This window comes from Rhinichthys klamathensis, unplaced genomic scaffold (genome assembly GCF_029890125.1).
Source record: "Rhinichthys klamathensis goyatoka isolate OS25496 unplaced genomic scaffold, OSU_Roscu_1.1 h1tg000552l_1, whole genome shotgun sequence".
NCBI classification, from domain to species: domain Eukaryota; kingdom Metazoa; phylum Chordata; class Actinopteri; order Cypriniformes; family Leuciscidae; genus Rhinichthys; species Rhinichthys klamathensis.
In genome coordinates, this window is record NW_026607022.1 from 527,251 (window position 1) to 553,483 (window position 26,233).

Genomic DNA, 26,233 nt, shown 5'->3' on the forward strand with positions numbered 1-26,233 from the left:
TTTGACAAGCATATAAAGAAAATCTTAAAAACAATACAAAGTAATCTCAACTGTTTCAAACTAATCAGAAGCTACATACCAAACCAGGCAGCCCTGCTGTACATGCATGCTATGATTTTTTCTCATATATCATACTGCATGACAGCCTGGGCACAAGCCAAGAAAACGCATAGGTTCTCAATACAAATTATGGATAAAAAACCAATACGCCATCATCACTGTACCATCCTTAAGAAATATAGTTGAATGAATTTTGAGAGCTTTAGCAATTTTTGTTTTCTTAAATTAATTTACAAGTGCATTAATCATTTACCAGTTCATTTGTTGAGAGACAAAACAGCATTCGAGTCACTAGGAGCTCCACGAATCATGGCTGTAAAACACCATACTGCAGGACTGTGAAGAGCTCTTAACTCTGGAACTCATTACCATCTGACAACAAGACTGTACCTGACTTTAAAGTGTTTACTTCCAGGCTTAACAACTGGTTAAAAACAAACCAAAAGTGTACTCATTTTTAATTATTGTAAGTAGGTAAGAGTTGTATATGATATGCATGTTTATATTTTTTAAATTGAGTCGTGATTTAAATTTTATTGTGTATAAAAGCCAAAACAGGACAGGAGTTGAAAATTAGCATTTGCTATAAACTTTATATGCAGCACTTCAGTAACAAGCTTTGTTTTGACACTATGTTTGTTTGCATTGTCCCTGTCAAAAAATAATATTAGATATCTGCTAAACCAATCTGGTCAGTCCCTGCCTCTCTTTTCTCTGACTACTCCTTCTTCTATCTCTGAGTTAATCTTGAAATCCAACACCTCATCTTGTCGTCTTGACCCTGCTCCTACTCCTCTTCTGAAACTCTGCCATTCAGTCATCTCTGCACCTATCTCTCACTTCATCAACGCGTCTCTTACCTCTGCTTCATTCCCTCTGCCACTCAAAACTGCTGCTGTTACCCCCGTTCTCAAGAAACCCAACCTTGATACCTCAGTTTTATCTAATTATCGTCCTATTTCAAATCTACCCTTCATAGCTAAATTACTAGAAATTACTGTTGCCTCCCAGCTTCAGTCTTTTCTAGTTGAAAATAATCTTTTGGATCCTCTTCAATCTGGTTCCCGCCCTCTTCATAGCACTGGTCAAGGTGCTGAATGATCTGCTTCTCTCTGGCGACTCTGGTTCTCTGTCTATACTCCTGCTGCTCGACCTCAGCTCTGCCTTCGATACTGTCTCCCATCAACTACTCATTTCTCGCCTTTCGGATGTGGTCATTTCTGGTGCTGCTCTTTCTTGGTTTTCTTCTTATCTCTCTGACAGACAGTTCTACATTTCAGTTCAAGATTTCCGCTCATCTACTGTCCCCCTAAAGCAAGGTGTCCCCCAGGGATCCGTTCTAGGGCCATTATTATTCATAATTTATATAATACCTCTTGGTCAGATCCTCCGCCGTCAATTATACACTACCTGTACATCGACTCTATCCATCACAACCGACAAATCTATATTTCCACTCTCACATTAATTCTATCACTAAATCAGCACTACGTCGCATCGCCGAGCTCCGTCCCTTCATCAGTATCTCAGACACTGAAACTGTCATCCATGCATTTGTCACATCACGTCTTGATTACTGCAATGCACTTTTTATTGGCCTATCCGCTAGCTCCATTTCCAAATCGCAATATATTCAAAACTCTGCTGCCAGAATACTCACCCACACCAAGCGTTCTGCACATATCACCCCAATTTTGCATGATCTTCACTGGCTTCCTGTGGCTTCCTAGCCTGGATGCCAGCCCGAACCCCGCCCACAACATTTTTTGGTCGGGAAGTTCGGTCTGGACTCGATCCATTGAGGAGTAATTATGATCGGTTCAGAATTAGTCGGGCCAATCAAATTGCCAGGGCGGGCTTTATACGAAGATGGACAGATGATCTGCAGTTACGTAATCATCACGTTATCAAAGAGCGCTTGGGTTGAACTGGTTTCCCTCAGAGGTGAAGCTGGAGAATTGAGATGTAGAGATCCCGCTATTGCGTCTGTTGTAAAAGAAATCGACAGCGCATTCATTTGAAAAGACGAACAGAGAACTGCAATCAAGGCATTTGCCGATCGGAAAGATGTGTTTGCCGTCCTTCCTACGGGATTCGGCAAAAGTTTATTTTATCAGCTGGCTCCGATGGTCACTAAGAAGATCCTAAACCCTGTGGTCGTTGTGGTTTCTCCTTTGGCCGCACTCATGGAGGACCAAGTAAAAGAAGCAACACTCATTATTTTACTACTTCTTCCAGCGTGCGTGCAGTTGAGATCTGTTGACAACTTTGCGTAGCTCATAAAAAAAAAAAAAACACTGCGTTGCTCTGATTGGTTGTAGGTCTATCCAATTGAGTGCAGAGTTTTTTTTTTCCTGGTTCGGTTAAGACACGCCTCACAATCAAAGCCCTATGGAGCAGTATCAGACTCATTCTGACTAGAATATGAGTATGACGAAGTCAGGCTAGTGGCTTACCGTATTAAATTCAAAATTCTCCTTCTCAGTTTTAAATCTCTGCACGGCTTGGCTCCCCCTATCTCTGTAACCGGCTCCACCCCTACACCCCGACTCGCTCTCTACGATCCTCCGACTCTAGCCTTCTCATCGCCCCTCGGCATCGCCTAGCTTCGATGGAGGGCAGATCATTCAGTGTCGTTGCACCCAAAATGTGGAACTCTCTCCCTCGATCACTCTGTTCAGTTAATACTGCATTCTAATCCATGCTCAAAACTCACTTATTTTCTGAATGTCATAATTCTTAAGTTGTACAAATGTTTTTATGTATTCTGCTGGGTGCCGCCCCATCTACCTAATTTCTCGTTTTCAGTCCTTACACTCTCATCTACCTACTGTTGTTTTGTCTGCTGTCTTTGTCCACTGCCTTTATTTTTGCTTGTTTATTGTAAAGCGTCCTTGAGCTCTGGAAAGGCGGTATATAAATAAAACTTTATTATTATTATTAATATTCAATATTGCAAAGATGAATTTTGTTGATACTGATTTCATTTGATTGGTAATAGCCCTATTGTGTCTTATTTTTATAATTTAATTTGATTACATTTATGAAATTGACACAAAAGATGATGCATGCATATAATTAGGTTTAAAAAATGGCTTTATAAAGGTAAAAATGGCCATAGAAGGTAAAAATCTATTGAAACATATTGGAAAAAATAATTTCTGTCACTGCTGTGAACTGACGGCCAAACAGAGTGGAAGAATATCAAAAACTAGGAGTCGGTGTCCACGACAGTCCTAAACCTGGCAAAGTACCAACACAATAAACACACTCAGCAAAATATTGTCTAATAATCGTTATCGAGATATCATTTTTTGTCAATATCGCACACCCCTACCCCGACATATATGTTTTTTTTGCTGATCCAAAAAATCATCCGATCCGTGGCTCAAAAACCGTAAGTGATCCGAACCGTGAGTTTTGTGATCCGTGCACCACTAGTTAGGAAGTACTGGGGTGAAATCGAGCCAAACGAAGCACTTAATGAATCAAAGCATGTGCACTTGAGTTGACAAGTCCTAGTCAACATGGTTAAGCACATATTACCGCCTCTGCCCTGTTGACCACTAAACTAACCATATTTAAACAAGTAAGGGAGCTCATCAGAAAATACCCCTGGAACCGGTGAGGCGCGCTTGGCTTTTCTTCCCCGGTTTAGTTTAGCAAAACTGAGGCAAATTAATTTGGGAATTTAATTATAGCTTGTCTAAAAATTAAACTGGTTCCAAAGCTTTAACGACCTTCGACTGCTTTCCATTTCTCCCCGACGCCCCCACCTCTCAGTGTCAGACGTGAATATTCATGCCCAACGGAAATATATACAAAAAAACAACCTTTTGATCTCTCTGAGGGGCCTTCACCACACAACCTGCTGTAACTAGCATCTCATCTGCATAATTACTGTAAAAACAGAGCTGATGTTTGCCGAGGATGAAGGGAGGCGGCACTTTTCATGACACTGTCAAGTATTAGGCCTGTAATCATTTCGTTGATGAGGGAAGACGCTAATTACATTCCCTCTGAAGTTTGATATTAGATTAAGTTACTTCTTCCGAAGTGACGTCACCGGCAAGCACGGGAGCCGTGTGTGTTTAGGCTGTTTGTTTACCAAAACGTGTGGGGGGAACAAATTAGCATCGCTAATGTAATAGTCGCAGTACAAAAAAGAAACCACTGAGCACATCCCCGTGAAACAATGGGGGTTTCGGAAACACACGCAGAGTCATCGAATCCAAAACGTTCATTTAAAAAACAAAGGAAATCAAGTTGGAACGAAACAGATGTTCAAAACAGGTAATCAAGGGCGTTCGTGTCTTCAAAACACTAATGAATCATTCAAAGGACTGATTCTCTGTTGGGCACGAGCAACCTGTCGAAGTCGTGATCTCGAGATTGAGAGTTAAACAACCGATGTAGTAAAGCAACACAAGGGTCGCTGGCGTCAATTGCTTTCAATTAACATGACTAACTGAATGCAGGTTCTTTGTCAAACCTTTTTAATCCGCACACACTGGTTTCAGCAGAACTTGAGTTCATGGGACTTGATATCCTGCATAAAATCCCTTCCAAAGACCAGTTTAAACCGTAGTTTGCTAACCTCACTTCAAGTCTCCGTGTAGTCAATCATTTCAACCCCTAAAACTCGTCTTTGATCACCAAAATTACATATTTTTACGTTTTTTCCTTGAAAAAAAATTCTTCATGCCTTAAATTATCTTGAATGTAACTCGACACCCTTGCCTCATTTAGTATGCGCGGTTCTATGAATATGCAAATGAGCCCCGCCTCCACTCACTCATTTAGCTCAGAGATCCACTGGTTGACGATCACACGTTGATCTGATTGGTTACAAGGTCGTTTGTGACGTCAGAAACACCAGCGATTTCACACCGTGTTTTGGAGACTGTCTTTGGTTCACTGCAGTTTTAAGGAGAAAATACTTTACATTTTTGTTGAATTTACACAATGGTTTGTCTTAAAGCATATTAAAAACACCACATAGACTCATAAACAACATTAAAAGCTGGATTTTCATCACAGGGGGACTTTAAGCCTGGTTCATACTACGAATTGGGAAATGATTTTTGCTGCCTGACAACAACTAAGCCAATATGTGAAGTCTTTGATCAATTAGTTTGACCTTTGCAACGAATCTTACAACAAAGTTTAGTGTCGTGACATTGTGCCCTGCGGCGGCCTAATAAAGACTCAAAAGGAGCATAGCAAATAATGATAAGTGTGAAAAACGGATAGAATCTCATTATTTAGCAACATTACATCCCTTTATTTAATGTTTCTCTTCAAATTTAAAGGGGTCATTCACAATGGGCTCTTAATAAAAACTGGTTGTCTATGCAAACAATTTCTGAAATATATGCACAAAAAACTGCAAACAGTGTATGAAATTGGTGTTACATGACTAGAAAAAAATTGAGAAATAGATGTCAACACCCACAATGCACTTTGGATTTTGGATCCAACACCCAACCCCCCCCCCCCCCCCCCCCCCACCCCCACCCCCGTTGATCACAACCGTGAAAGATCGATCTGTGGTTTTAACTAAAGCCTTGGACTTTGAGATTGGATAACTGGACTAAGTCCATACCATTTCAAATGTTGTTTTAATAATTCTGACATGCCTGAAAAGTCTGTCATCAGAATGATTTGCTAACTACCTCCCAGAAGCGTCTCACATGATTACACCAGGTATCTGCCTTCGAACAGAATAAAACATGACAGAGTTTGTTGTTGCGTTACGTCTTTGTTATTTACTATGTCGGGGGGAAAAACCAGTTGCAGCAACTTTAATTTTTTATTATGGAAATCCAGCTTTTAATGTTGTTTATGTGTCTATGTGGTGTTTTTAATATGCTTGAAGACAAACCATGTGTAAGTTCATAAGTCGACAGCATTGCTGAGTATTTTCTGCTTAAAACTGCAGTGAACCAAAGACAGTCTCAAAAACACGGTTTGAAATCGCTGGTGTTTCTGACGTCACAAACGACCTTGTAACCAATCAGATCAACGTGTGATCGTCAACCAGTGGATCTCTGAGCTGAGTGAGTGAGTGGAGGCGGGGCTCATTTGCATATTCATAGAACCGCCGCGCATACTAAATGAGGCAAGGGTGTCGAGTTACATTCAAGATATTTTAAGGCACAAAGAAAGGAAAAAAACATTATAATATGTCATTTTGTGGATCGTGGATGAGTTTTAAAGGGGGTCATCGGATGCCCATTTTCCACAAGTTGGGATGATTCTTTAGGGTCTTCCCGAAAGTTTGTAACATACTTTGGTTAAAATTCCTCAATGGTTGTGTAAAACACCCTTTTACCTCCTCAAAAACAGCTCGACCCGTTTCGGTGCATGTCTCTTTAAATGATGAGCAACTGCCCCCCCCCCCCCCCCCCCCCCCCGCCCCCCCCTCTTCCATGGGGGGTGTCGATTGGCTGAGGGCGGAAACATGCTAATAATATGCTAATGCGGGCGGAGCATGAGCAATATGACATCATAGTGCTCAGAAAATCCAAACTCTTGATTATTGAGAGTATTTAGGCTTTTTGAGGATAAAAAAAAAAAAGGAGTGAATGGATGTTTTTCATTGTCTGGTGGTTGTGTCCACACACTGCAAAGACACATTTATATGCAAACACCATATAAAAGTGAGTTTTGCATCCGATGACCCCTTTAAAGGGTAAAATGGTTGACTAAAGGGGGACTTTAAACCAAAACAATCAAATTGCAAGGAAAAAAGTGTCTTTAGTCCAGCAAACCTGCATACACTGCTGTCAGCCAGTTCAGTGCTGATGGTTTCTCATCGGTAGACTAGCGTCTGCTCCGCACCTTCAGATTGATTCTGCCAGCAGGGAAGTGTCCTGTAGGTGTAGGTGTCCTGATACAGTGTCGAGACTCGGCGTACAGATGGGTGAAGGTCAGGTGGTCCCACTATCACTGTGATTACGTCCTGATTACCGTCCTCTAAAGCTGTCACCTTGAACAGTTGACACTGACAGCACAGCTTAGAAAGACTCATCAATCGAACTTCAGTGTGTAATTTAGTTTCTATTAAAAGGTTGTGATGAAGCGCGGTCGGACACGTTCTCCAACCCACACGCCTGTAATTGAGTGTCCTTCTCCAACCACATCCGAGTTTATGGAGTGTCGCGCCATACGAAAGACTCGTGCGAGAGTAATAATTAATGGGACTTTGCTAATGAACAGGACAGCTAGTCACGCGCCCATTTCCATTTTTTCCCCCTGCATTCAGTTGGAGATCCATTTCCCTCTCAAGCGCGCCATTCATGGAAAGGCATTTGCATATTAAAACCGTTGACATACATAATTCAAATCGCAATTATCACATTCAGCAAAAGGCGTGGGAGAGCTGTCCTTCAAAAACAATAGCTTTTAAAGGATTTATCTACGGGCGCGTTTGGTCTGGCGGTCTGTGATAACAGTATACTAGTATGGAACAAGTACCAATTAAAATTGATAACCAATTGACGTTATTTATTTGTAGATTGCAAGAATTGTTTTGCATATTGTTTTACACATCACCGATGGGTCATTTCTATCGTAGCATGTTATTGGGAGACAGAACTACAAATCAAAGACTTAAACTTTGCAATTATGGGCTGATTATGAGATGCTAACCGGTAAGTCGGTAAGCCCCGCCCCCCCTTAGTTACTGTTGCTAACTCGGGCAAACAAATGGAGTTGCTAACTGTCATTCAATGACAGCCGTCAGTGTGAAAACCTCGTCCCGAGATGTTTTTGATCAATTTTGGACACAGAAGGATTCAAGTGGGACTTACATATGCCATGGAGAGATATATAAAAGATTTTTAAATAAATATGGTAGGTTACAAGATTAATTTGGAAGCTCAGGTTTACAGATCAGAATATTAGCAGGAAAAGCCTCGATCTCAGATGAACGACATCCAGGATCAACACTGTTCATGTACCGCAGGGTACGATTCAATTAATGTACATTTAACCAGTTTAATATGGAGAGCCACTGAAGTGTAGAGCTTCGTTTATGTGTTTTTGACCTACACTGTACATGACGTGAGAACAGTCAGCTATTTAGGTTTGTACGTTAGCATTAACTTTAATTGTAAATTAATGCAACATGACATCATGACTTTGCGTAAACATACACGCCACTTTCAAGTCAAGTGGCGTGTTATCTATACGCATTTTGAGCTATCCGCGTGTATGTCCACGCCGAAATTAACCGTCATCTTTTGCGTGTATGTCTACGCCATTAAATGTCCGAGTGATTCCGCAGATGTACACGCCGTTAAATGTCCGAGCGAAACGAAGCAAAATGTAGATCTACATCTGTAGAGCGATATTTTTTTCCTAGGATGGTAGGGGAAGACTCATAAATGGTATTAACCCCAGTGACGGGTAGGTTTAGGGACGGGGTTGGGTTAGGTCATATATTTATACTGTATATACAGTAATGTAACGTTAAGTCAACGGCGTTGATAAACACGCTGAAAAGCGGTTATGCGTGTTGATAGCACGCCAAAAATGGAAATACGAATTGGCGTGTCATACATACGCCATTTCATGAGATCAGTCTGATTAATGAGAGTATGACAACCAGAAAATGAACGTTTTCGTCCTCATTGGGATTGGGGTCGAATCCTTAGGGAACCAGGTTATACTGTCTCACATCATTGGATTAATACACAGCTTAATCCAAAGCAGACGTCTTGTTTGGGTTTGGGAAATGGGATAAAATAAACTCCATTCCTCGTCCTCTCAGGATACCTGGAATCAGTGTTACACATCGTTTCACCAATTTTTTGCAGCATAAACACCATCAAACCGATGAGAGCTTCGGATCTTCCAATGTTTCTCTATGGCGCTGGAACCTAAAGATGTCCGAGTTCCCCTCGACTGCCATTGGCTCATCTGCGTTCGAGGGGAGGGGCTTACCGACTGGTCAGTTATAAGCAGGGTTTGAAATGAACTTTTTCACTCACCGGCCAATTTGGCTACTACATTTTTTATTTTATTTTTTGTTTGTTTTCGGGGGGTGTGATAAACCACTACGTCACAGCTTTTATATACAGGCCTATATATATATAAAAGCTGTGATGTAGTTAATCTGGTTTATTTCTTTTTTCCCTTTTTTCTTATATATATATATATTTTTTCCCTATATATTATAAAATTTGGATTTCATAGCCTACATTAATTTCTTCAAACAAAATCCTGTCATCCAGCATCTCCTCTTCCTCTTTCCTCCTCATCACCAGACATGTGTTTTAGGAGGACAGATCAATAATACAGCACACAGAACATGTAGGATGTTGGAAAATAATGTCTTTTCTGTTCATCAAATGCTTTTTAATCTTCACTATTGCTTCAGTGCAAATGAACACACGCACCGTTATTAGTTGTGTAGTGACGTGTGTGTTCATATGAGCAGATTCGGTGCAGCACACTGTATTTAATAATCATGATGACTCACGAGTATTTGCTCTAAATCTCTGCAGATTTGTCTGACATGAACTTCCCCAGCGAAGTGAGTAAACATAATAAGTAACAGCCAAATTGGCTCGTGATTCGACAGCGTTTCCCGCCACTGTTGATTTTTACACGCATTTGGTGGGTGTTACTTTCAAACCCTGGTTAGTGGTTATATGATATATATGTCAGACATGCACTGAGAAACAACAGAAAAGGACCACAATCCACTTGTCGACTTTTTGGTCTATCCTCCTCCCAGAACACGACAGCCAATCCAAACATGCAAAAATGATTGACAGGCCGACACCGCCACAATTTTTGATTGAGCCAAAAATAAAACAGCACAACCAGCACTCAGAGTCTTCTCTTTCCAGAGCCGAGGGCCATCATGGAGACGAGTGTGATATCGGGTAATAGGGACATTTTAAGTGTCAAAAAACGCCACAGATAAACAACCTTAGAGTGCAAAAAAATGTTATCGATGCAAGACGAACCAAGTCCTTCCCTTTAAAATAAGATTTTCTCCACCTCCTGAAAAGAGCCGAGAGAAACGGGCTGTCAAACCCCATCAGGGTCGACTCCGGACTCGGCACTGATCTCACGGGCCCTTTAGAGCCGCGGCGGGAAAGATTAACAGGTTCTGTCAGGCCAGCGCCAGTCTTTCCATCGATTACGATTAGATCTCTGTGACAGCGAGAGAGAAGGAGCGCTCTTAAAAACACATCTAGCTCTGCCTGCGACAGTTCATTTTAGCCAAACAATTCGACTTTATCCAGACGCCAGATCAAAAGCATGGATCCAATATCCGGCGTGCAATAATTTTGGCAAACATTATGTTCAAAGGCAAGAGAGAGATGAGGCGGATAATCAGCAGAAATGACTCTGAGAATGAGCTACTCGCGTGAAAAGCATCCCAACATTTTACCAGCATGCGACGATTCGCAAGGTTTTCAGTTGTCCAGAGAGGATAGAGATCGGACTCGTGGATATTATTAATATTATTATTATTAGGTGTGGAGGTCCTGTCAAAGCGTCACTCGGTATCTCCAGGGCTATTTCTATTGTGACTTTAGTGAACAGGTTTTACCCACAACACTGAAACACTTCTTCTGCTGAACACGAAAGAAGATATTTTGTAGAACGTCGGAAACAGAGCGATTTTTGGACCCCATTGACTTTCATTGTATGGACGAAATAAACACAAACACATTTGTCAAGATAAATTGCTTGGGATGTTCCTATTTTGAAGCTGCTTTTGATCAAATAAATAAGCGTCGCTCCAAACCTGTATGACGTTCTTCTCCAGAACACGAAAGAAGATATTTTGGGAACAGAGCAACTTTGGACCCCATTGACTTTCATTGTATCGAAATAAACACAAAATACATTTTTCAAGATATCTTCTTTTGGGGTATATGATAAATGAATTGGGATGTTCCCATTTTGAAGCTGCTTTTAAAAAAGGCATCAGCAAAATGAGAAAAAAAACGCCACTCCAAAACCAGTATAACGTTCTTCTCCAGAACACGAAAGAAGATATTTTATAGAACGCTGCAAACCGAACGACTTTGGACCCCATTGACTTTCAATGTATGGATGAAATCAACATTCCTCTAAAATATCTTCCTTTGTGATTAGGGTTGGGTATCGGTTGGGTTTTATCCGATACCAGTACCTACTCTGTATTTTTTAAACGGTTCCGGTGCCTAAACGGTTCTTGAAACGGTACTTAAGAAAACGAAACCGCACACACTTTATCAAAAAATAATACCCTTTTATTTACAGGGCCAAACTGGACACAATATTAACTTAAATCTTTAAACAATATAAATACAAATAATAATAAAACCAATATAAAAGAAAAATTCACATTTACATAATATCAAATAAAACAATATTGTATCAAACAATATAATAATACTGGAGATTAATAGAGATTACTAGCAGGCAGAGCTGCCAACTCTCACGCATTGACCGTGAGACTCACGCAATTGACCCTTTTCACACGCTCTCACGCACGCCACACATCCATTTTCTCACGCAGAGAAAAATCGCAGACAAAGAGGACACTGACACCGACAGAGAAGGTTACTTTTGATATGGAACAAATCCACAGCTGTCAGATTCTGTCAATATTTTTACGAGATTCACACAATAAATAACGTTTTGGCTCTTTGAAATGTGACAGATCGCTGTAGAGCGTCAGTTCAAACGGCACGTGATACAGCAGCCTACAAATCCACTGCTTCTTAGCTACGCAGCGTTGAGTGAACCTATGAAAGAGAACATCTCTGGTTACTGGTGTAACATATGTTCTCTCAATAGGGAACAGGGTTGGGTTGCACCAGCCGTTCGTAACTTCTTTCTTAAATTGTAACGTAAAGTCCACACTAGAGGCTTAGTAACTACTAGCTAGTTTGTAACTAACTCTGTACTTTATTCCGTTGCACCATTTGTTCGTAAGGTAGAACTTAGCTAGTAGGTCGTAAACTCTCCGTAAAGTAATGCGTAGTCGCATAATATGACGTTTAGCCTCGATGAACCAATAGCAGCCTTCAAATACGTGAGCAGAAGTTGTGTTGAAATGCCGTGAATTTCAGTTTATCCTTCATTCTAACTTCTTTTGCCTCACGTTACTAACGGTAAAAATAAGTTTCCATTTAATACGATACTTGATCATGAATAACATAAGTGTTTTTATATATAAATAACATTCAGAAACTGTATTTGAAATGAAATTAATAAGGATCAATAAATAAATATTCATACAAAAAACAAGAAACAGCGGCGCTGTGTAGGACCTATTTTTTACAGTCGTTTAGGACGGGTTCGTGTTAAAGTGCTGCTAACAAAGTAATCTTTTCACCTAATGTTCTCTCTCTCAGGGGCGTAGAATTTAGTAGGGACGCTAGGGACGTGTCCCTACCATCCAGTGACACTGATATATCCCTAGCAAAATTTTCGATCAAAACTTTAAATATATTAAATATTGATGTCCCCGTCCCCACCAATTTCAAAATCAAACCTACGCCACTGCTCTCTCTTAAAATGTAATCGAGTGTAAATGTCAGCATTATCATATATGTCTAAAGAATTGAAGTCTGTCAGGTTACTCCTGATCGGAGCTGCCGTAAATATTTAGTTGGAACGTAGAGTTACGTTTAAACTAAGTTTAATGGTGCAACGGAAAAATATTTAGTAGTGCGTAAGTTGTAACTTAGTGCCCATTTACGTCAAAACTAGGCTAAGTTGTAACTTACGCACAGCTGGTGCAACCGGCCCCAGGACGCTGCCAAGCTCCTCGCGCTGCCGACCAGCTTCCTTTTTCGGCAAAGAAATCTGAGGAGCAGATGGCGCGCGCGCGCCAACATAATATGACGACGTAAGTGCGTCAAGGCGGCGCCCGCGCCATCAGCCAATGAATTGGCTTGATTCTATATGGATTCAGACTATCGGCACACTCAGAGAGCGTTCTGACGCGTAATTTTACACGTGAAATGCAGCCAAACCTTGCGAGCAAGAGCGCGCATGCGAGACAGAAGAGACTGTGCGTGTGTGTGTGCGTGTGTGCCTAATTAAGTCAGGCACCGAAATTGTCGTTCTTATTCGGTCTGGTTACTACCGTTTACGTCGGAACTGGTTCCCTATTGGCACCGAGTTTCGGTACCCAACCCTATTTGTGATATATATATATGATACATGGCTTGGGATGTTCCAATTCGGAAGCCACTCTCGATAAAAGCGCCAGCTAAATGAATAATTGTAAATGTGTGAATATTTTTTAAATCCTATCTTTTTTCCTCAGAGCGCAGCGCACCACAATCTCTTGACTCCGCCAGCATTTACAGCGTGATTATCCAATTGTTTTTACATCTTTTAGGTTATTGAGATGCTTCTTCCAGCTTTGCACAATCAAGAGAGGAAGCTGAAGGGTCTATTGTGTGTAGGTTAATGACAGGCCGTGTACCTGATTGCCGGCAGGCCTCGTACACCTGTTTCAATTGTGCCTCTTTCTGTATATTTCCGCAGAGAACGCAGGGTGCCAGCTATTCTTTTCAAAGGGCGGATGAAACCACAGACCTGAACGTTTGCTTGAATCCTTGACTTGAACGGGGCTTTTTTTCTGGGTACAAAAATGGTCATGTGTAATTTCCGTCTGCCGGTGGAACGCCGTGTTCCTTAAAAGCCGGAGGGAATAAAGGGCAGCGTGAAACTCTCATTTCATACACAAATTATCATGTTTCCGGGACAAAATGTTTCTTCATGTTTCACAAAACAAAAAAAACACAATAAAACTCAAGTGGGTCTTTAACAAAAAGGACAATTAGGCCAGAGAAGCAGTGTCGGGTGCCAAGACAAAATCCAAAAGCTCATTTCTGTGACTTTAACCGTGCGTTGGTAAATGGACTGCATTTATATAGAGCTTTCACAGACCCAATGGCCACCAAAGCGCTTTACATATTGCCTCACATTCACACACTCATTCACTCATACACTGACGAATGAGTGTGTTCACACCGCCGCCGGCGAGAGCGGCAAAGTGGCCGGAAGCCATTCATTTTCAATGAGAGCCGGCGGCGAGGGCGTAGCGGCGCGTCTTGGACGGCGAGGAGAGTTGAAGTAAGGTCAACTTTATGGTAATGAGCGATGACGCGGTTCGGCGCAACCAATGGGAATGTAGAAGTGCTCCGTTCGAGAGGATTCCAGGGAACGCAGTCCTGCAAACTTTGGTTCCGACCACATTAGTTCCCAAGCAAAACAGAGGAGAGGATGATCATGTGAATTTGATAAGAAGGCGCGCAACACTATTTATAGGCAAGATTTTCGCGCTTGAAACTGCAAATTAGATTAGCATTTAACCATGAACACAAAAGCCACACCACACAAATGGCTTTTAATTGGTTTATTTAGTTAGAAAACACGTCACTCTAATTGTTAAAGGATTAGTTCACTTTTAAAAAAACTTTTGCTGATAATTTACTCACCCCCATGTCATCCAAGATGTCCATGTCTTTCTTTCTTCAGTCGAAAAGAAATTAAGGTTTTTGATGAAAACATTCCAGGATTTTTCTCCATATAATGCACTTTGCTGGGCACCAAACGGTTCAAGGTCCAAAAGACAGTTTCAGTGCAAACTGTTCAAAGGGCTTTAAACGACACCAGACGATGAATAAGGGTCTTATCAAGGGAAACGATCGCTCATTTAAAAAATAAATAACAAAGTTTAAGTTTAATAATGTCAAATGCTCGCCTTGCTCTGTTCTGTGATGCACGTTCGTGACTCTCCTGTTCGAACTCCTTCATCAAAATGAACAAATCGTTTTTCGAGTCATTTGGTTTATTTAACGAACGAAATGAACGAATTGACTCGGAAAAAGATTTGTTCATTTTGATGAACGAGTTCGAACAGTAGAGTCACACAGAACAGAGCAAGGCGAGCATTTGAGCTTATAAAACTTAAACTTTGTTATTTCTTTTTTAAATGACCGATCGTTTCGCTTGATAAGACCCTTATTCATCGTCTGGAGTCGTTTAAAGCCCTTTGAACAGTTTGCAGTTTGCACTGAAACTGTCTTTTGGACCTTGAACCGTTTGGTGCCCAGTAAAGTGCATTATATGGAGAAAAATCCTGGAATGTTTTCATCAAAAACCTTAATTTCTTTTCGACTGAAGAAAGAAAGACATGGACATCTTGGATGACATGGGGGTGAGTAAATTATCAGCAAAAGTTTTTTTAAAAGTGAACTAATCCTTTAAGTTCTTTCCATCGATCACATTACTTTCACATTTAAAAGATTCACTGAGGTTAACATACACCCTACTCGGTCAGTCTGCAAAAATAACGATCGTCATGCTTGTTTGCGTTGCGGCCCCTTTAAATAAAGTTTTAAAAAAGACAGAGCATTCGATCTACGTCAGAGCGTCCACGAATCTTTCCACGCCGTCGATGGCACAGGGCGGCGAGAGCGAATTTTGACAGCCTATGGGGCGGGCAGCTAGCGGATCGTTAGGAAAGATTAGATGAATGTGATCATTTATGTTTGGGCCTGAAATCGCTGATACAACCTTTAAATGGACAGACGGGTTTTACTGTCTGGAAAAAAGACCGAAAAATGAGCTTTCTAGCCAATGCACTCGCACCAAAGTGCTTACTTACAACCTATTCATTTAAATCAACACTTGGTTTACGAGACATGCGAGAACCAATGGCAAAATGCATTGACATACCACATTAAAAATGAAGAGCGTAGAGGAAGATTAACGAATAATGACTAACAGTAATACTACAAATACACTACCAGTCAAAAGCTTTGGATCGGTAAGGTTTTTAATGTTTTTAAAAGAAGTCTCTTCAGCTCACCAAGGCTGCATTTATTTAATTAAAAATACAGTAAAACATTTTATATATATATATATATATATTATGACAATTTTAAATAAATGTTTTCTCTATTTTAAAGTGTATTTTATTCATGATCAAAGCTGAATTTTCAGCATCATTACTGTCAAACTGTTTTCAACATTGATAATAATCATAAATGTTTCTTGAGGATCACATCATCATATTAGAGTGATTTCTGAAGGATCATGTGACACTGAAGAGTGGAGTAATGATGCTGAAAATACAGCTTTGATCACAGGAATAAATTACACTTTACTATATATGCACATAGAAAACAGCCATTTTAAATTGTAATAATATTTCACAGTATTACTGTTTTTTTTGTATTTTTAATCAAATAAATACAGCCTTAGTGAGCAGAAGAGACTTCTTTTAAAAACATTAAAATCTTACCGTTCTAAAACTTTGGACTGGTAGTGTGTATTCCTGACTTCACGGCCTGATTTATAGACATAGACGTATTTGTACAGACTTTAGATATGCATCAATTTTGCATAATAAAGACTGATTTTGAACATCCTCATAAAACATTTCAGTTGAGACCAATGGTGTGTCCATTTACTGCCCCCTAGTGTAAAAGCACATGATCACAGACATGAATTAGTCCGTCGGCTCCTTCAGCTCACAATTATGCCAATTGTCTATAATATAAAGTATGTATATAAGCCAGCTAGATAGATAAAAAATGGTTTATGTGTCAAACATCAATCCCACACGTCAGAACAGACACTTTGGATGCTGAATGATCATTATTAAAAATACAATAAACAACAAATTAACGTTATTTGCCCAAAATATCACAGCATTGAGGTCTTACTATCGTCACTATACTCTGGAAAAGCAGTTTCTACAAACAAAACGTTTATGTTAAAATATAATGTTAACACTTTAGTTTAGGGTCCAATTCCCACTATTAACTAGTTGCTTATTATCCTGCATATTACTAGGATATTGGCTGTTTATTAGTACTTATAACCACATATTAATGTCTCTATAAATGATCATATTTTACATCCTTTAATGCCTAAACTTACCTTATTAACTATTAATAAGTGATAATTAGGAGTTTATTGAGTCAAAAGTCGTAGTTAATAGTGAGAATTGGACCCTAATCTAAAGTGTGACCAATAAAATTTAAGAAATAAATACATTTTTTAGGGCGTAAGTCATTAATAATAATAATAATAATAGGTAACACTTTACTTGAAGGGGTGTGCATAAGACTAACATGACACCTTCATAATCATGACATGACACATGTTATGAATATGAAGGAAGTTGTATGCATGTTTATGTCAACTGTCATTAAGTGTCATTCGCTCAGTTATGTCATTTTTAATGCAAATATGACATTGTTTGAGTTGTCTTTGTTATGACACCTTGACATAAACCAATACATCACAACCTGTCACTGTCTTTGTCATGACAACCTGTCATAAACATGACATAGCAGATTAATTATCAAACTTAAGAAACCACTTAGCTTTATGGGTTAACATTACATTAAACTGTCAGGTGGTTGGTTTTGACATTGGGTGTCATGAGGCCATTATAACTGTTTAATGACAAATTCAATTTGTACCACTGTAGTTGAGGTCACGAAAAATATTCATGACACAGTTATAATGGCCTCATGACAGCCAGTGTCAAAACCAACCACATGACAGTTTAACTTAATTTAATGTCAAGTTGTCACGACAAAGACACTGACAGGTTATGATGTTATGGTTTATGTCAAGGTGTCATAACAAAGACATCTCAAACAATGTCATATTTGCATTCAAAATGTCATTATAGAGCGAAAGACACTTAATGACAGTTGTCATAAACATGCATAAACCCTATTTCATATTCATGACATATGTCATGTCATGGTTATGAAGGTGTCATGTCAGTCTTATGCACACCCCTTCAAGTAAAGTGTTACCTAATAATAATAATGCATTTTATTTCTAATGCGCTTTTCTTAGACTCAAAGTCACAAAAAGAGAATAACAACAATAAGATACAATAAAACAAACACATTCAGTTGCAATAAGCAGCTCTAAAGATGTGTCTCATGTTGGAGAGTCTGTAATTCCCGATGGTAGAGCGTTCTAGACGTGGCGCTGAGACCGGAAATGCTCCACCACCCATAGATTTTAAACGGTTAGTTCACCCAAAAATGAAAATGATGTCATTAATGACTCTCCCTCATGTCGCTCCAAGCCCGTCAGACCTCCGTTCATCTTCGGGACACAGTTTAAGATATTTTAGATTCAATCCGAGAGTTTTCTGTCCCTCCATTGTAAATGTGTGTATGGTATACTGTCCTTGTCCAGAAAGGAAATACAGACATCATCAAAGTAGTCCATGTGACATCAGTGGGTTAGTTAGAATGTTTTGAAGCATTGAAAATACATTTTGGTCCAAAAATAACAAAAACTACGACTTTATTCAGCATTGTATTGTCTTCCGGTTCTGTTGTGGATCCGCGTTCAGTGCCGCCGCTGACGTTTGTTAGCATGGCAGGCTTGGCAGCGATAGAAAAGATCGCAGTCTAGCGATATTTCCTAGATGGAAGAATGCCGTTTTCGATTCCATTTTAATATGAGCATCGAATATCAGTTCTGGGTCAAAGATAACGCCAAGATTGCGCACTTGAGAGGACGGAGTAACAAAGTCATGGCCAGTTATCAAATTTGAACTGTTAAGTTAATAAATATGATATTTTCCACTTGTGAACTGGTATTTACCAGTGTGTTGCGTTCAAGTGCTTTTGTTGTCGTAATAAAAAGATGGAGATCCAGGCCTGTTATTTATCTAAAACTATTTTAGATTGCTTAAGTCATCTGCTACAGCAAGAAGATGATTTATCAAAACCACAACGGTAAATAATATGCTGTATATTTTCTAGATCATGAATAGTGTATATTTTTACCATTCACGACTCTCGCGTTGCTCTCCGCCATTTTGAAAAGGTCAGAGGTTATCTCATCTCGGCAACTCGTGCATCAAAATATTCTACGAGCTGCCCAGTGGAAAATACCACATGAGGGGGTGTTCATGTGCATTTTCCACGTCGGCTTTTGGTATTTACCATAATTAACGCACCATAAGTAAAGCCGTTGGCGTACCGACGAATAGAAGTTCTGTTTTGGATTCGTTGAGCTTGAGAAAATTGTCATGCGTCCAGGCTTTTATCTCATCCAAGCAGGTGGGAAGAGCTGTAACTGCAAGGTTTGGATTAAGGTGCATGCTGGTATAGATCTGTAGCCTGGATGCCAGCCGAGCTTAGCTCCGCCCACAACATGTGAGGTCAGGAAGTTCGGTCTGGACTTGATCCGTTGTGAAGCAAGTATTCCCGAACCAAAGCTGTTCGGACCAATCACATTGTCAGGGCGGGCTTTATACGATGATGGACAGATGATCAACAGTAACGTAATCATCCACGTCACCAAAGAGCGCTTGGGTTGAATTCGTTTACAACAAAGATGGCCGCCGCTGGGGAAATGAGATGTGTAGATTCAGCCGTCGTGTCTGTTATAGGAGATGTAGACAGCGCATTCGTTTTAAAAGAGGAACAGAGAACTGCGATCAAGGCATTTGCCGATCCAATTGAGTGCAGAGGCATTTTCTTTCCTGGTTCGGTTGAAACGCCCCATAATCACAGCCCAATGGAGCCGTATCAGACTCACATTCTGACTAGCATCTGAGTATGACGACGTCAGGCTAATAGATCTGCGTATCATCAGCATAACAATGAAACCAGAGCCCGTCTACGGAGAGCCTGGCCACTCCCTATTACGTCCTATTGTATCGAATTGTGGTTGTAGTTCCACCAGAGCTCCACTGGGGGCGATCGCCTGAGTGCGTGAGTGAATGGGAGTCTATGGAGCTAGACGGCTAAATGTGTCTGTTTCACCCGATTGCCGTTGAGAAATCTCAGATTTGATTGTAGGTTTTGCAAGTTCTACATGGGTTATAGGTCCAAAGTTGAATGAACAAGTACTCATGTCCTTTTGATTTCTTACAGGTTGAGTTGTTGTTGCCCATGACACGCTAGCATTCTGCTAATGGTCAGTGAAAGGGCTGATTACGAACAGAGACACCGCTTGATGGCATCATGGCATCCGGACCAGAATGTTAAGAACTTTAGTTTTACAGAAATTCTTCTAGCTCGTGTGTTTACCTGTGTCCGCTGTCTCGAGAGAACAGAAAGCGCAGAGCGCGAACGTGTAAGTCCGTCTAATTTGATCCAATGGCGGCATTCAAATTAGCGGTGAAGGTCTCACGCAGTGTTCCGTCTCTTCCCATCATGGCAAAGGGATTTTTAATTAAATGCAATATATGTTATCTTATGTATTAACTCGTTTCATCTGACTCCATAAAATGAAAAAGTTTTTCAATGATATCTGTGCATCATTAAATATATGTTAATGTTTGACTATTCCTTTTAACTCCAATGAAAATAAGGTCAAAGTCTGTTAGAATAATCAAATATAACAATTTATTATGTCAGGTAAAAGTATTATGCCAATTTCATAATCAGTTCAAAGATCATCAATACAAAACATCAAATGTTTTAGGATAAGAGAAATAGATGCAAACCCAACATTTAAGAACTACATGAGCTAACCTCACGGGCTGATCTGAGATACAGAAAGAGCCCCGATCCCTTGCTGCATTCCATTAAATAGCCAGAACTTCTTTATAATAGTAATTTGCATTCAGGTTACACCTTATTTTGGGGGTAGAGGAGAAAGGCCATTTGCCTAAAGTCCACCTTCCTTTGTGTGTCATTTACATTTACATTTAGTCATTTAGCAGACGCTTTTATCCAAAGCGACTTACAACTGAGGACTAAACCAAGCGAGTCATCGTGAAGAGGCAAAAGCAACGCAAGAAGTGCTCAAAATACAAAGTTCAGACATAGCGCGGAGTAGCATAAGCCAGGCAAGCGAGGATTTAGAGGAAAGGATTTTTTATTTATTTATTTTTTTTTATGTTAAGTGCTCCCGGAAGAGATGAGTTTTCAGTTGTCTTTTGAATGTTGTCAGGGATTCTGCATTCCGGATGAGGGTGGGGATCTCATCTCTAAACTTCTAAAAAACCTTATTAGCTTTTGTTTTACCAATTTGGAAATGAGACATCTGAACCAGCCACCCTGAGACCTTTAAAATGATACTAAACACAATAATCATTCACATTAAACCATATATATATTCTTATGTGAGTTTTAGCTGTTACTGGGTGAGAGAATGAAATGTAAATCAGGTGAGACTGCGTGAGGGGGAGGTCGAATGTTAATTTTCAGCAAGTTCCTTTGTTTCAATAGACCATGTGGTCAGGACAGTTTCTCCAACCGGTTTTACAGTCTTACAAACGCATCAGAGTGACTGAAGGATTGCCGTAAAGCAGTATCTCTGGTCGTACGATGTGTGTGACGTCATTGACATTTTAAAAGACTTTTTAAAGCAAATAAGTGACTCTAAAAAATCTAACACCCAGTAATGTGTCATTTCTTTGCATCTCGTTTCGAATACAACATTCAAAGTACTAGACAAAAAATTATATCCTGAGAAAAGTGGATTTTGAGGGGTATATCTCCATAGACCTCCATTCATTCTGCACTCGTCCTGTGAGCGCCCTCATGTGGACCCAGAGTGGAACTGCAACCAGTTCAGGAGCCGGACGTTTACTGAGAGTGGAAGTTCTCCCCATATTAGACATTCTCTGGTGAAACCCTAACCCAAACTTACGAATGATGTCACCCAAAGGCAGCATATAAATGCTGAATAAGACGGGACCAAGCACAGACCCTTGTGGGACACCCTGCTGTTTTTCCCCAGAGACACAAACTGGAATCGATTAGTGAGATAAGATGTAAACCATTCAAACGCAGTGCCCGAGATCCCCAGCCATACACACTTAAGAAGATCTTTTAAGCATGAGATGTTGTGTCAAAAGCAGCAGTGATGTCTAACAATACTCATTTATTCATCAGGGATGCATTACTTGATCAAAAGTGACAGTAAAGACATTTATAATTTTACAAAGGGGTTTCGATTTCAAATAAATGCTGTGATTTTCAACTCTCTATGCATCAAAGAATTCACATTGAAGCAGCACGGCCGTTTTCAACACTGATAATAATCATAAATGTGTCTTGAGCATCAGATCATCATATTAGAGTGATTTCTGAAGGATCATGTGACACTGAAGACTGGAGTAATGATGCTGAAATTCAGCTTTGATCACAGGAATAAATTACACTTTACTATATATTCACAAAGAAAACAATAATAATATTTCACAATTTTTACTGTGTTTTCGATCAAATAAATGGTAAGCAAAAGAGAAACAATCTCACCAACCCAATCTTTTGAATGTTAATATATATATATATATATATATATATATATATATATATATATACACACTGCCGTTCAAAAGTTTAGGCGGTGAGTTTTTTTATGTTTTTGAAAGAGACTCTTCGGCTCACCAAGGCTGCATTTATTTGATTAAAAATACAAAACAAACAGTAATATTGTGAAATATTCTTACAATTTAAAAAGCTGTATTTTCAGCATCATTACTCCAGTCTTCAGTGTCACATGATCCTTCAGAAATCACTCTAATATAATGATTTGATGCTCAAAGTAGTATATATATATATAGATTCTCCAATCTTACCTGCACTTTGTGATTTTTCTGCGAGGAATTCCCTTATTTTCTCCACCCAGAGGTACAGAATATTCTCCCCAGTATTCTCCCTAAACAAGACAATCACATTTCATATTTCATATCCACATAGATACACTGATCTGATAGTGAAATGACACACACTCACACATACAGCTCCTCTAAGCTGTTGGACAGGGCCCTTCTGTCGGGTCCCCGGAGCCAAGCCGCGCTGTCCGGAGAAATACACACCGATCACTGGACATTTACTTCACATTTCTTTATTATCTGCACTGAAAGGAATATACATACTTGATTTGGTATATTGGAGGCGCTGAGCTCGGGTAATCTGGAGGAAGTATGATCTTCAAACAAACATTAACATACATTTAATATTTGTGCTGGGCAACGATTAATCGCATCCAAAATAAAAGTTTGTGTTTACATAATATATGTGTGTGTACTGGGTATAGTTATTTTGTATATATAAATACACACACACACACACACACATGCATGTATATATTTTAGAAATATTTGCATGTATATATTGTATATTATATATAAATATTTTATATAACACATATTCTTAAATATGTACATGCATGTGTGTGTGTTTATATATACAAAATAATTATACACAGTACACACACTAGGGGTGGAACGGTACATGTATTCGTATTGAACCGAAACGGTACGGGCGTCACGGTTCGGTGCACGAATTTGCACGGAGAATACACGGTACAAGAAAAAAATTCTCTCTATTCGCTTTTGGTGTAAGTGAACGCAGCAATGAACAGGCTGCGATCAAGATTGCAATGCTGGAGTGTGTGTGTGTGTGTGCGCGCGAGAGAGAGTGAGAGAGAGAGAGAGAGAGAGAGGCGCGATGAACAGTGTTTGTGTGTGTGTGCGAGAGAGAGAGAGAGAGAGGCGCGGGCGCGAATCGTGCGATCGAACAGTGTGTGTGTGTGTGTGTGTGTGTGCGCGCGTGCGTGCAAAAGAGAGAGAGGCGCGGGCGCGAATCGCGCGATCGAACAGTGTGTGTGTGTGTGTGTGTGTGTGAGGCACGGGCGATCGAACATCAGAAACATAAAAACATACTCCGTCATTTTTTTCATACAGGACATCATTAAAACTGCAAAGTGTTTACTTATATTTGTGTACACTCGCAATAAAACACAACATTGTGCTTTGTCACACTCTAAACTCTTGTCAAACTGTAACCTACAACAAAAAGGTTTTAATGGTAGTATTATTTTATACGGAAATCAATTATTTATAATTCAGATGAGAATAAAGTTAGGGTTAATTAAAATGAAGGAAAACAAATATATTGATCTGAAATAGCAAAATAATTTTAAATTCATTCAGGTACAATTACCAAACATATCTCAAGGTCTTTTCGTCTTTTTAATAATTTATTAATAAACTAATTATATAAAACTACTGTCAGTGCACTACAAATAAACTGGTTCTATGCCTTTATTAATAAAACTTATTTAAAAAATACAAGGCTTAAAACATTTATAAAAAAAGCCTTCTGCATTTTTGTTTTGCTATTCACTCCATTGTACCGAAATCGTACCGAACCGTGATGTCTGAACCGAGGTATGAACCGAACCGTGACTTCTGTGTACCGTTCCACCCCTAACACACACACATATATTATGTGAACACAAACTTGGATGCGATTAATCGCTGCACATCCCGATTTAATATTCATGAACGCGTTTAGCGTAATCATAAGTTCGATGTATGTTTCGTATACCTGTAAACAGACCGTCCATGTGGGCTTCTGGGTGTCATCTGATATTCTGATGCAGAAAACTCTAGAAGCTTCATCAATCACACACCATTCTTCACCATAGATGGAGGAAAGAGCCTCGATCTCCTCGATCTGTGTCATAATAAACACCACGTCATCATAAAACAGATTAATAACACGAGTCATGCCAACTCTCACTCATTCAGCGTGAGAAGAGGAAAATCGCGAAGAGGACACTGACACCGACAGAAAGACAGCGAAGGTTACTTTAAATATGAAACAAATTCTCAGCTCTCAGATTCTGTCAATTTTATTTCGAAATTCATACGATAAATACCGTTTTGGCGCTTGAAAATGTGACGTGACAGATCGCGGCGCGCGAACCGATTATAATATCATTCATAATATCGATCAATCAGTGTTTTAACATTTACCTCAGGAAAGCCATAATGACCATAGCACGTTAGTTGGCTAGAATAATTTACTATAAAGAGGAGTATTTTCCTAAATGTGCACTATATTACATATTTATTGTATTTCATTCAAATATTATAACGTTGTTATTATAATAAAAACCGCATTATATTTAATTGAGTTGTATTTTTTAACCTTTAATGATGAGTGAGATTTTTTTCTTCGGAAAAGTGTACATGTATCTACTGTACATATTATGCATCCAAATGAATCGATATTTAATCAAGATCGGAATCACAAGAATTGAATTGAAATTGTGAAATTTGTGTCAAGCCGTAATAGAAACAGTAGCATTGCACCATGTAAACATTGTAGCATGTTGACACTAAACCTAGTAAAAGTATGTTTAGCAACCAAATGTTTTGACAATCACAATATGTAAAAAAAATAAAAAAAAATAAAAAAGAACTTGCATCCCCCAATCCACACACACACACACACACACACACACCTCCACAATTCTCACTCCAAGCTAAACTCAACAGTTGGCAGCCCTGATATACCTGAGACTGCAGGTCAGCATCAGTATTCTCTTCTGACGACTCCATCGAATTCAACACATGACTAAAAAAATTAAAATAATAATTCAACACATGACTAAAAAAAATTATAATAAAAATAATTCAACACATGACTGCTGAGGAAAAGTTCCTGTTGCGCACAGATGTCACTGTTAAAGTCGGACTTGTTAATACGCATACGCCTTATTAATATGTATAGCCTATTAATATAATGTAACGATCGACTGAGACAGTGAGAAGTACATTTATATATTCAAAGTGACAGATAAAACGCACGTGGTCTTGAAGTAGGAAAGTCTCAAAACAACAAACGCGCACACAGTGCTTCCGGGTTAGAGCATAGAGGTCACGTGGGCATATGATCATTAATGTGTGTTTGCATAATGTATTATTGTACATCAATATATTTACGTATTTGGATGTGAAACATACAGAATAAAAGGTTCATATTATAATGAATAAATATTACGTTGATGTTCATGTTTTTTATTTTAAATACTTTTATTTTAAATGTTTTAATTAGTGATATTAATGTAATTTAAATGGATATATTAAATAAAATATTTTACTGCTACATAAAATTATTGACATATTCTAAAAAAAAAAATTATTTAATAGAATATATACTTTTGATATTGTATTTCATTATTTATATGATAGAATAAAATGTCCATATTATATGAAATAAGTATTATATTAACAATCATGTATTCGATTATTTATTAATATTAACATTTTTTATTTTTACTAATTTTATTTTCCATTTAATTATTCATATCAATGTAGATTAAATTAATATATTAAATATAATATTTCACTGCTACATTAAATTATTGAAGTCCTGATATATATTTGTGTTTG

General features: G+C 39.0%; 1 protein-coding gene across 2 annotated transcripts in view; it reads right to left on the bottom strand.

Moving 5' to 3' along the window:
- Positions 1 to 25,733, bottom strand: part of impact (impact RWD domain protein) — a 78,109-nt gene extending 52,376 nt beyond the window's left edge. For both annotated transcript variants that reach the window (XM_056239046.1, XM_056239045.1), the window contains exons 1-6: positions 25,649 to 25,733; positions 25,355 to 25,415; positions 24,381 to 24,509; positions 22,925 to 22,977; positions 22,782 to 22,844; positions 22,625 to 22,704 (exon numbers count right to left, since the gene is read on the bottom strand). In XM_056239046.1, the coding sequence (XP_056095021.1) occupies positions 22,625 to 22,704; positions 22,782 to 22,844; positions 22,925 to 22,977; positions 24,381 to 24,509; positions 25,355 to 25,399 (370 nt within the window). In that variant the 5' untranslated portion in view covers positions 25,400 to 25,415; positions 25,649 to 25,733. The remainder of the gene's footprint in view (positions 1 to 22,624; positions 22,705 to 22,781; positions 22,845 to 22,924; positions 22,978 to 24,380; positions 24,510 to 25,354; positions 25,416 to 25,648) is intronic.
- Positions 25,734 to 26,233: the final 500 nt, after the last annotated feature.